This window comes from Leptonychotes weddellii, chromosome 8 (assembly GCF_054177405.1).
Source record: "Leptonychotes weddellii isolate Sample4059 chromosome 8, ASM5417740v2, whole genome shotgun sequence".
Taxonomy (NCBI): Eukaryota; Metazoa; Chordata; class Mammalia; order Carnivora; family Phocidae; genus Leptonychotes; species Leptonychotes weddellii.
This window is the reverse complement of record NC_138376.1, coordinates 50,955,146-50,967,767: the sequence shown is the minus strand read 5'-3', so window position 1 is coordinate 50,967,767 and position 12,622 is coordinate 50,955,146. Positions and strand designations below refer to the sequence as shown.

The 12,622-nt window shown below is 36.4% G+C and overlaps 1 protein-coding gene and 1 long non-coding RNA gene across 6 annotated transcripts in view; one reads left to right on the top strand and one right to left on the bottom strand.

The window, feature by feature from the left end:
* Nucleotides 1–3,131, top strand: part of LOC145723025 (uncharacterized) — a 63,074-nt gene extending 59,943 nt beyond the window's left edge. The window contains exon 4 of the long non-coding RNA XR_014147739.1: nt 2,583–3,131. This is a non-coding gene — a long non-coding RNA (uncharacterized LOC145723025). The remainder of the gene's footprint in view (nt 1–2,582) is intronic.
* The window catches only part of ADGRB3 (adhesion G protein-coupled receptor B3), a 700,248-nt gene that overhangs the window by 12,068 nt on the left and 675,558 nt on the right, over nt 1–12,622 (bottom strand). For all 5 annotated transcript variants that reach the window (XM_081828473.1, XM_081828476.1, XM_081828477.1 and 2 more), the window contains one exon: nt 12,571–12,606. In XM_081828473.1, coding sequence (XP_081684599.1) covers nt 12,571–12,606 — 36 coding nt within the window. The remainder of the gene's footprint in view (nt 1–12,570; nt 12,607–12,622) is intronic.

The following is a 12,622-nucleotide window of genomic DNA, read 5'->3' as shown; positions in this document are numbered from 1 at the left end:
ATGGCAATGAGGGTATGTTAACTGATTGGAGTTTTTATAATCATATTCTGACTGACTAGGTAGCAGCTGATTCTGAACTGAGTGGATTTTATTTTGAGGATCTACATTGTTAGAACATACTCAGAAATACATATGATGAATGCAAATGTTATATAACCAAAAAACATCTTGCAATGTTTTACATAGGTTCATGAAAGCTACTCTGAGTACTAAAGCTCACGGATGCCACAAAGAAGATGGAAAGAAATTAAAAATTTGGATGCTGAAATCTGGGGCTCTTCCTATCTAGAAACATTACTTGCAAATCCATCTGCATCCAGATAGTCATTCTAATTTGAAACTGTCACCTAGGCACAGCCAAAAATCACCACAGCAATGATGGTCTGGTGGTTCCGAGAGAAGTACCACATTAGAGCTGCCAATCAAGAGCTCACCTATCTGTCAGGGCTCAGTTTGATTTTCTATGCATGATACCTTCTTGTTCACAGACTTAAGTATACCTTTCAGCTTTTTCAGTTGGGGAAGCTTCCATTGACCTGGAAGCCAGCGTCACAGTAAATTTTGGAGAGTTTCCAATCTGGCAATGTTTTGGGATAAAAACGTAGCTGTGGTTTTAGTTTTCACAAATAATAAGGATTTCCCTTTATCTGTTTACTTGTCTGAATAATTATTTATTTGCAGCACTCATGCCTTTGATGGTCTTAACCACCTAATTAGAAGTTTTTGTGCTTAAAAATCTTACCCATTTTAATGGCTCTTTTTGGATTTTACTCACCTTAGGGTTTTATCTGTTTACCTTTTTCTTTCTTTTGTGACTGAAACATCCTGTGTCCCAAAGAAATCGACTTCTGTGAAAAACTCAATTTTCTAAAACTTTTGAAGACGATAAAACTAACTCATGTAGATTTTCTTTTTAAATAAACAAAGATATTCTAATTGACACTATATATAAAATTCAGGTTGCTTGAGTTTTAACTCCTGTCAAATAACAAAGGCATCTTTTGCAATAAAGAGAAATGCTTGGTAATGTTCCCTTCCACTCAGGTTATTATGACATCATTGTTTGAAGCTGCGTATGAACCCCCAGCCTGAGAGGACCAGCAACTTAACTGCACAGAAGTATCTCCCGAAATAGCTTATTTCATACTCTTATCTATCATTTTCTCTATTTATAACTCCAGGGAGGCTGTCTTTGCATTCTTTTAATTGTTGATACGAGAGAAAAAGTGATAGGTTGTATAGTACTTTCATGAAATTTCAGATATTTGAGAAAAAATCAGGATGTGAACCACCTGTATGTTTTGAGCACCTACTCTCTCTCAGGCACTCTTCTAGATTAAATATTTGGGACATGTCAAATCTAACAGCTCTGGGTCTGGACAAACTTGGATTTAGATCTCGATTCCACCACTTTCAAATTGTGTGGTCAGAGGCACAAAATGTAATCTCCCTGTAGTTCCAGTTTTAGCTGTCAGAGTAACCTTACAGGGTTGTTCTGAAGATTTAAAAAGGGATACACATCACTTATCACTGGAGGACACAGTTAAAAGCCACTTAAGAAATGGTAGGCATTATTATCTTTCTCAATCCTCACAATAACCCAGGGAGGTAGGAGTCATTATCTCACTTTGCTGATTAGAAGACTGAAGCTCAGGAGGCTAAAGCAAAGCTCCCAAGCTCCCATCAGTGGTGAGAGTTGGAACGCACTCTGAATCCAAAGTCAATTCTCTTTGCATGCTGCTATCTTAGATACATCCCATATTCAGGGAGCACCCTCCTTTAGATTACTCAAGCTTGTGATTATGCCCTATTCAGATGGAGAAGCGGGTGAAAGAAACAGGTGGATTAAATGCCTTCTGTCGCAAGCACATAAACTGGATATCGATCACCCTGCAACTATCTCATAGTACTGCAATTATCTTTTGAAGGGCTGGTCTCCATATCTTGTCTCTGAACACCTTGTGGACGGTGACTTTGTATCCCTGACACCTAACACAGTGTTTGATATTTAGCAGGTGCTCAATAAATGTGCATGGGATAAATGAAATCAATGAGATGGCATATGTATATAGGCCAGGGAAGATGCCTACAACATGGAAGGCTATCATAAATCTTGTCTTCTCTCCTTCTATTTAAGGGGTCTCCCACCTGATGAGGAGACTTCTTTTATTGGCCCCAGACAGGATCCCTGCCTCCTATTTCTGATCCTATTGTGCTCTCTTATTTTCCATATAAGTTGCCTATAAAGGGCCTGCAGGTGGGTTTGAAACAAACTGCTTGGAAGTTTTCTTTTCTAAATTCAGAAGTGTGAATCACAGAGTTGGGATTTAAGTCTTAAGTACAGATAAAGTAGACATTACTATATGTAGACTTTTAGAAACAGAAATTGTTAGAAAAAGTTGGAAAATATCCCAACTATAAATTTTAGATTATGGGGCCTGGAAATCATGTTGATAGAATTTAGAAACCACTTTGCCTAAATTACCTTTTCTAGCCTTAGGAATATAGACACCTATGCTCTCATTGTTCATATTTACTAGTATAAACTTACGGTTATTTTTCTTCTTTTTTGCATTGCATAGGAGTCCTCAATCCAGAGTGGGCTGTTGAATACTAGTTTGAAGTGAATGAAAACTAATGTTAAGGAAGCAACACACAGTGCAGGAATTAATCTTGACTCCTGAAGCTGTACTGTAAAAAGGGAATGATTTACGTACCTTTCCTTGGCCAGAGTCCCAGAATATCCCTAAGACAGAACCTGGAGCCCCATGGACTGCCTGATATTACTAGTGTCTAGTTATGTTTCAAGCATGTTTCTATTTGAATAAATATATATACACAGGACTTAGACAAAGGATCTAAAAAAACCTGAATAAGGTATGTATTATTTTTTATTTTGTCACTGTCACCCACGGATATACTTGGGCTGCAAATATCTGCAATAGTTTAACTTAGCATTATATAGAAAAGATGGATGTAGCATAGGACTGGATTGCTCAAATGTTTCCTCTCAAAGTGTGCTGATTGCCTAATAGAGTGCACTTAACTGCAGGGGATGGGGGACAAAGCAGAGAGGGGCCTATTATGAGTAAGACATTTCTTTGAAATTGTATGCTTTATATTTAGAAAGTAATATAAATTTTATCTTCTATGCCATAGCTTAGCTGTGTTCATAACAATATAAAATTAATATAAAATATTTTATCTTACTTATATTCTCCCAAATCTACTGAAAATTCAAGTCCCCACAAAAATGGGCAGGATTATCCTGGATTTATGCCTTCTTGTGCTCTCTGCTCACCATCACCTCTCCTCAGTTTGAAAAGCATGGGTTTACTGGATGTGTGGGGTTCATTAGGAACTTCAAAAGAACATTCTAAGGTGTTTTTAAGAGGTTACATCGTTCCATGGAAGAATGTGACAAGGTTTATTTCTATGTTTTTTGAAGAGAAGATAAAAATAAATACCTCTCTGCCCGTATATTTTTAACATGGAATGGATAATACTGTCTACTGCAGTTTGAGATGTTTGTAACTGCACTCCTAAGAATTCCTTGAGATTTCAAGACAGATAGTTTAAACTACCTGCCTGATATTTCTGATTTAACATCCTATTAGGCACCTTAATCCCCAAAGTATTAAAATGCAACTTGGCCTAACTAGATGTCTGCTTGATTTTCCTAGATCTGTCAAAGATATTATTAGAAATCCAGCTCAGACCTGTATGATCCCCTTTCTTCTGCTCCTCTATGTTCAGTTAAGGACCATACTCCATAGATCTTGACTGTGCCATGTCCCTTCATTCCTTTCCTTTATGACCACTTCATTTTTCTTTCCTGGACTAGTCATTTCCAAATTTGTATTTCAACTTCCTCATTCACCCTACTCCAATCTTTCCTTCCTATTACTGCTCCAGTCATCTTTCTAAATTCCAGATAAGAGCAAATTATTCCTCACTAAAAAACAAAACACAATAGAATAGAACTAAGTTTTAGCAGCTTTTAGTAACAAATTAGGTAAAAATTCCTCCCTTGGGGTACGAACTCTTTACTATATGGTTTCTAAATTACTTCCTCTTTTTATCTACAGATATCACGTTCCAGTGAATTTTAATTTGCTTCTGGTTTCTTGAGCATGCCACACCTCAGCCAACCTCCATACCTTTTCCTCTTCCTGGAATTTCTACCTGCCATTCATCTCCTTGAGTCCATAGCATGTAAATATCTTTGAAGTCCAGTGTGGCTCTCTTTGAGGTGTTACCTCCCTAGTCCATTTTCTATATTGGTCTTTTCCCCAACTTAGATATACTGTTTGATAAGTTTTTCTTAAAGCAAACTGGACTAATTTCAATTTTAAATCATTCTTTACATAATAATTTATCGAATGCCTACTATCGTGAAAATGAATGAAGGAATCCTCATTCAAAATGGAAGAATCCATGAAGAGAGAGCTCTCATGCACTTCCACTCATCAGAGTCTGCATAACCAGCAGGAAAAAGATTCTCCCTCAGCCTCCCAACAGCAAGCTGCCTCCACCTGCAGTCGACGAGAAACTGCCGCCACTTCAAAATCTCTTTTGGCCTCCAATGAACTTTTGTTCAAAACAACCCCTTGTAACTTCCTCCTTTCCTCTATAAAAGGATGCTGTCCCACTTTGTTATCTGGACTTGCTTCCTGTTTGCCATAGTTTGCATGTGCCAAATTGCAATTCCTCTGCTATTCCCAAATAAACTCATTTACTGCTCAGTAATATTTGCTGTTTGATTTTTAAGGTTGACATTATATACAGTGTCAGAAATGGGACCTGAAGGCGATGAACCCGGATAACGAACAACTCCAGGCCACTGTGTATGGTAGCCACTTCAGCCTCTTGCTCTCTCTCTGAGTCGTCTTTTTCCTTTTGGCATGGTAAGCCCCTTGTCAGAGTCAAGTTTCCGCATTTTGGTTGAGCTCTCTGACTTTATTCTTGAAGGCATCAGCCTTTTGGTGACTACTCATTTGTTTGCTGAACCTCTGGTTTTAAAGTATGGGATTCACTATCCTCTCAATTCTTTACTGAGGGTTCTCCTTCTGGGACCCTGGCCAGTTTTTGTGTCCAAAACTATGGCCCTTCTTCGTGCATGTTCTTAGCCAAATGGACCAACTTAACCAAATATAATTTAGAATTCCTATGCCACTGTGGAAAACTTCTGACCTCCCAAACTTGTTTTTTCTCAGAACCAAATTAGAAGACCACAGCTATAAAATTAAACAGACTAAATAGGATGCCTATTTTAGTTGGTACCTGGAGTCTTCCAAATGTATCCAAGACTCTAAAATCACCTCTTTGCAAAATAAGGTTTCTAAATTAACCATGACACACAAACAATTCACAGTAGACAAAAGGGGTTCTGAGGCTACTTTTTCCCTTCCCTCTCCTTTTGTCTCCAGTACCAACTTCCTCTTTCCCTTCTGCACCACCACCACTTCCTCATCTAGCAAACTATGGACCATAATTAAATAATTTATTAAACCCAGAGAAGATCCTCTGAAGTTTTTATAAATGGATTACGTCCTGAGATTAGTGAATTAAAAAAAAACTAAAAACCGTGACGTGTCTTCTGGGGTCTCTTTTTGCATCTGTGTGTTTACGACTGTCTAACATTATAGATATGGTATTTTTCTACTTCTGGGTGGTATTGCCAAAGTTAATTTATGAAAGAAGCCCTATTTAATTGGCTTGAAAATGAAGCACTTATAAATTAAGTTCTCAGAAATATAACATACACTAACCCAAATATTTTTCAGGTTCACATGATTTGGGAAAATACTTGATATAAAAGCTAGTTTAAGGTTGTTGGTTGAATTAAAATGTGTGTCTTTAAAGTTCTCAGCATTAAACATAAAACTTTTGTTCTAGTGGGGTTTATTGAAGTGCAGTAAGTTCATGTTATTTCTTTTACAAAATTTGTGAGCAAGAAAATAGCTTAGGCTGACGGCTAGTTGTCTAATGTCTCATTACGTTTTGGTGGGTAATCTAAACATAATTGTTAAGAATAAGTTAAAATAAATGAAAGTAAGATAAAAAGTTTTTAGGTAAACTTTTTCGTTTCCCTAATACATTTTGGTAACCTTAAAGTTTTGCTAAATTAAAATAAATGATGGATATTCATTGAATATCTACATTTTTAAATAAGGTAGAAAATGGACACCTTAATTACTGAACATAGGTTTATCCATTTCTGGCTTCTTTTTACAGAGAGACAAAAGATATTTGGGTCTATTAATGAACATGTTTTGTACCACATTGAAAAACTGTACTAGAAATTACAAAATGTATTCATGAATTGCCAGCCTAAAAAAAATGCTAATTTAAAAGACAGTTCATAATTGCTTGCTTAGTTTTCACTAAAAATTAAGACTTCTAAGGGTTAAGAATTCTAATTAAGGTTTCTAAGTGGTAACAATTCTAATTAACATATGTAATTAAAGCTAGTAGACATAATAAGGGAAACAACTCTATACAAGGAAAGTAGGAAACAACTTTATACAAGGAAAGTAAGGTATGTTTTTTGGTTAGAAAAGGTATGAGAAAAAAAAAGTATGAGGTATGGAGATACATTTCTGTTGAGGGAAACAGAAAGGACAGACTAAGATGGACATAGAAAGCTGTAGAAGGTCTGTGAAAAAGGAATCTTGGGAAAAATTTTTATGTATGATCAAGCTAGATAAAATTTGTTATAAGGGTTTAAAAAATAACCTTTAATATTAATAGTATATTTATGTAAAATTAAACCTTAATTTTTCTTTTACCTGCTAAAAGGACAAATTTTTCTTGGACTTTTGATAAGAGATTGTAAAAAGTTCTTTATCTTTTATTTTTATTTATTTATTTATTTATTTATTTTATTTATTTTTTAAGTTTTTTTTTTTTTTTTAAAGGTTTTATTTATTTGACAGAGAGAAAGACAGCCAGAGAGGGAACACAAGCAGGGGGAGTGGGAGAAGCAGGCTTCCCGCGGAGCAGGGAGCCTGATGCGGGGCTCGATCCCAGGACTCTGGGATCATGACCTGAGCCGAAGGCAGACGCTTAACGACTGAGCCACCCAGGCGCCCCAAGTTCTTTATCTTTTAAAGTAATCTGGCTTAAAAAAAAAGATTCTATGTTTTGTTAAAATTTTCTGTATTTGCTGTCTTTATCAGGTCTTTGATTATGTAAATTTTAACTGGAACTCTCTGTATTTCCCTTTTAACATCTTCCATTTTTACCATAGCTAAATGGATGACTGTTATTTCATCAATCCTATTTGACCAAGTGTTTTAAAACTTTTTGATATTTTTGATAAATTTCTCCAAATCCAATTCTAAATAGTCTTTTTGACCTTGAACTAACTTTGGGTTTTCCAAGAAGTCTCTAAAATATCTCAATAGATTTGTTCTTTCTCCTTACAAAAAGAGAGAGATTAAGCCCTTTAGGGTTACTTGATATGTTAAATTACATGAGAAGCATTTTCCAGTAAGTGATGATAAACCATCTCAGGTTATGTTATGCAGGTGAATGTTATTAATATAAATATTTTAAGAATTATATGAAATTCCTGGAAATCTGATGTCTTGGTATAATGTTACTGGCCATAATTCCAGTTATTATCTTAAAATATATGGAAAACCAAATTTTTTTGTCAACTCCATTATAATGAACTTGCATCAGATCTTTAATAATGGGCATTTTAAGTCTTTTGTCATTTACAGGGAGTTATAGTTTTACTCTGATGCTTTTAGAAAAGTGTACCTACAGAAGTGATTTGTCTTCAAAGAGATTCATGGGAAGAGCTCAGAAAATGTACAGGTTTCTGGTAACTTTGAGATCATAAATTGAACTGGGTAAAAATTTCCAGAACTAATGTAAAAACTAGATTCAAGTGGAATAAGAATAACATGGTATTGAATGAATGGAGGAAGACGATTATCATTTTTATGACTTCTAGTTTTCAAACACTACTGGTCCTTTAATGTTTTTTTTTTTTTTAAAGATTTTATTTATTTGACAGAGAGACACAGCGAGAGAGGGAACACAAGCAGAGGGAGTGGGAGGGGGAGAAGCAGGCTTCCCGCAGAGCAGGGAGCCCGATGCGGGGCTCGATCCCAGGACCCCGGGATCATGACCTGAGCCGAAGGCAGACGCTTAACAACTGAGCCACCCAGGCGCCCCAGGTCCTTTAATGTTTTGCTTGCTACATTAAAAGGAGCCCTTTTACTCTCTTCTTTAAAACTATCTATGAAAGGGCGCCTGGGTGGCTCAGTTGGTTAAGCGACTGCTTTCGGCTCAGGTCATGATCCTGGAGTCCCTGGATCGAGTCCCGCATCGAGTCCCGCATCGGGCTCCCTGCTCGGCAGGGAGCCTGCTTCTCCCTCTGACTCTCCCCCCTCTCATGTGCTCTATCTCTCTCATTCTCTCTGTCTCAAATAAATAAATAAAAAATCTTTAAAAAAAAAAACTATCTATGAAATACAGCAATTTGGTAAAATATAACTTTGTAAACAAAGATGAAAGATTTACTTTTTCTCCCTACCTGATCCCTCCAGAATTTTGAAACTCTTGAGTACTTTTTCACATGGCAATATAGTTATTTACATAAATACAATGGGAATCTGTTCTCCTTGTAATAACAATTGGAAATATTGGCTACTTTACCAAGGCTCTGGATTATTTTGAGAGAGATGTGCATAAACTCAGATTTGACAGGGCAGTTTTTAAGGAACTAAGGCTACTTTATGGAGCCAATAAAGCTCCTCAAGAAAACTGACTTGGCACCTTGCTTACAAGGTTCTAGAAAAGCAGTCTTAAAAAGAGCTTATATGGTCAATCACTGTTCTTGCTAAACTTGTGTAAATAGGCCAAGTTTAATGCATACAAATTAGTTTTACTGTGATTATCTTTAGTAAATACCAGGGGAAGTATAGAGAGAAAAATTATGTTTGCACATCTGTCTATATTAGATTCTAATCCTGTTATTAAACTGTACTAGATCCTGAATTCTTCTGGTTTTCTCAAATATCTGCCTACCACTCTCCAAACTAATGTTTCCAATTTTTTCCCATGCTTCTGATTTGGAACAAAGACAGCCCTTGAACCTCCTTGAAAGGAACTATATATACCAGGTCCTCCTCATTACCCAAATGACAGCCCGACTTCAGGGGTTTGAATCTTGGACGTACATCCCACAGCTAAAGATGGCTGCACCTGACATCTGGTCTTGTACAAACCCTGGAGATTTTCAATCAAATGGAAGAGAAGTAGCAGACATCAAGGCAGACTGCTTCCACTCAAGACACCACATCAAGACTTCATACTTTAAACATAAAAGTCTGTCTTTTTCCCCTTCTTTCTTTTACCTTGGCATTGGCCTGGAAAAAATAAAGCCATCACCTGTATCTCCTAGGCTGTTGCTAGGGGGATAAACTCTGGAATTTAGAACTTTTTTTTTTTTTTTTTTCCGGGCTAAGAGAAAACCTGATTCCTGACATCTGATCTATTTAGCTGGTTACTTTCAGGTTTGGGCTTCTCATGTAGGACCTTATACAAACTAGATTTATTTGAGAGAGAGAGAGAGAATACAAGCGTGAGGATGGAGAGGGACAAGCAGACTCCACACTGAGCATAGAGCCTTATGTGGGGCTCCATCTCAGGATCCTGAGATCATGACCTGAGCCAAGCCAAAATCAAGAGTGGGACGTTTAACCAACTGAGCCACCCAGGTGCCCTCACAAACTAGATTTATTATTCTGCTTCTCTTTGTGTATTGTTATAATCATTTAAAAATGTTGTGCCTGTTGCCTGTTAAGCCTTTGCAGAAATAATCTATCCAATAGGGTGATGCTGGCTCAACATTTCAAGATGATCTCTAATGCTTACAGCCTTGGTAAGATACAGTCTTTAAGTGGGAAATGCCTGAGAGTTCTCCTTTCTATCCCTTGTTACTCAAATGTGACCTTAAATGGTTTCCATTAATCATGCTCTTTCCTTCCACAGTGGGACATGACAACCAGGAAGGGTCCCTCCTGGCACCAAGGGACAAAAATCACTAAATATAGAAAACCTGACTCTTGATCGGCAATGCTTTCAAGGAGTGTTTAAAACAGTACCTCCTAACTTCCTATTTTCCTTTCCAGGCTTGCATGTCCTGAATTGCAATTCCCAAATAAACTCATTTGCTGCTTGATAACCTTTGTTTTTTTAATTTGTTCAATTTTTGAGGTTGATACCATATACTAGATCTCTGCTTGGAGCTGAGAATGCAAATCCAGTAAGGAGTTTGGTCACAGAATATAGGGATATCACTACAGTATTTTCTGTATACTTCCCTGAAAGTAAGAATTGATGTTACATCATTTTGACTAGTCAACACTTTGCTCTATTTATTCCTAAAAACGCAGTATTTTCTTGGAGATTGGCAACATGAAAGGACTTTTCCCCAGGTATAACATTTACTGGCCAATGTTTTATGGAGTGCGAGTTGAGAGAATATTGTTATTGTGTACAGACTTTGGGGAGTGTATATGGCCTAAAGGGAAGATAGATATCTTCAGGAGCCCAGGAGACAAATTTGCTTGTCAGTGGCAAAATGCCTACATTGGCCACTGTGTGTTAAAGCTTATGGCGTGGGAATTCGGGGACTAGCAAGTAGTTTGATATAAACAAAATTTATCCAGCCTGATTTAAAGCGGAGGGAGGCAACTCTGGCTCTTCGTCAAGGACCATCCACAAAGTACAAATATATCATATTAAAATTTATCAGCATTTAAAGCTGGCAGTAATTTTTCTGAACACCATCTATGAGGTCTCTGCCACATACCTACAGTTGCACACAGACTAAGGGGAGTGGTACTAAAAAGTTTGTAAAGACAATGTAGTATCGCAAAGTGTCCCCCTGGCTCCCAATTTTACGCTTCTAGCAATCATGCGGTAACCATTGTAATTAAAGAGCTAACTACCCAGGGTTGTGTTGCAACGTCTCCCATTACCAGTAAATGTTTTGATAATACCATGGTTGGATGTTGGGATACTAAGCAGCAGGAAAAAAGCATCTGCTTAAGGAATCTGCTACCAGTTGCCACAGAAAATATATGAAAAAGGAAGTTTTTCTAATGCTCCAACTGACCCAATATGGTAAGAGTTCTTTTCAGAGCTTCTGATTACATAGCTTTGGTTGGTTGCATTGAGGCCTAATTTTAGATCTAGGTTTTTACTATATTTTGTCACTGATGCTTCATGGATTAATTCCCACCTCCTTTCATTTGTACTGACACAACTTACTGCTTTCAGGACAAAAAATATATACACAATGATCCTCTATTTTGGGTGACCTAAAGAATAGAAAAAAAAAAAAATCTGTCCTTTAAAAGGCAGTAAAAAGTAAAAAAATGAAGATCGCTAAGTGTTTTTTCTTTGTACCCTAAAACTTAGGATAGAATGAAGTTTTTATCCCATGCCAAGTGGCTACAACTGAGATGCATCAGTAGGAAATTTTGCCACATAATTATTGAGGTCAGATTCTTTATTATTACTTTGTTTCTTGTAGTGTGAAATTTTACTAAAAAAGGCCAGTTCTCTTTAGGGTAAAACCAGAGCTTGTTTACCAATGCAGTAAATAGAAACAGTTAAGTCTCACTTTTGATACCTGATGTATATGGCTGAGCTACAACATTCATCTACATAAAATGACTGATCTAGAAGTTTCCATACTCTAAAAGGTTTCCATAATTTTAGGAATATCAACTAAGATTATCAAGTTCTATGTAAGCATCAAAACAGTACAAATATGCTAGAGAAATTTATAACGTATTATATCCAATTATGTCAGCAGGCTATGAATCATATCCAATTATCAAGATGCATAAGTGCCTTTTATGTGACACTCAAACATCATTAATTTTGTGCTTAGCATAAGCTGCTCAAATGGTATGATTTCAGTGATTTCTAGCATCGATATTACAACATCAATATAAACTCAATGCAAATTGGAAATGAACATCTTCATCTTGTTTATATCTGTGAAAAGGCATTTACTGAACACGGGAACACATTGAATAACACTTGCTATTGGAAAAAAGAATCTGGAATGTATCACAGAGAACCTTAATAAGGGGAATCAGTACACAAGGCAATTCCAGAGAAAGCCTACATAACCAGCCAAAGCATTCTCAGAGGCTCTGTTTTCAGGTAGTTACTGAAGTAAAACCAATATAATTGTTACAAATATGAAACGAAGAGACCGACATTCTTACCTCATAACAAACTGAACTGATCAAATTCAGTCCTCACCATAAATTGCCCATTTGTCTTAGTATTTATAAAATGGATTCCTTGTTTGGAATATCTCAGTTTAGCATACATCTAAGTCAATTAGAAGTTAAAATTTTTTTCTACAAGTAGTTTTACAGTATGGATTCTAATTAAAAATGTTTGACTTCTCATTTAATTTTTAAAAAGTAGAGCTCCTACCTACTGCAGAGTAACATGGTTAAGTAATTATATGTCAATCTTGAATTCAAGCAATTAAAATTATTTTAAAAATCCGGAGAAACTTACCTCAAAGTCAAGGTCTGAGTATCGTGATTTTCTTCTCTGTTAGATTTTTTTT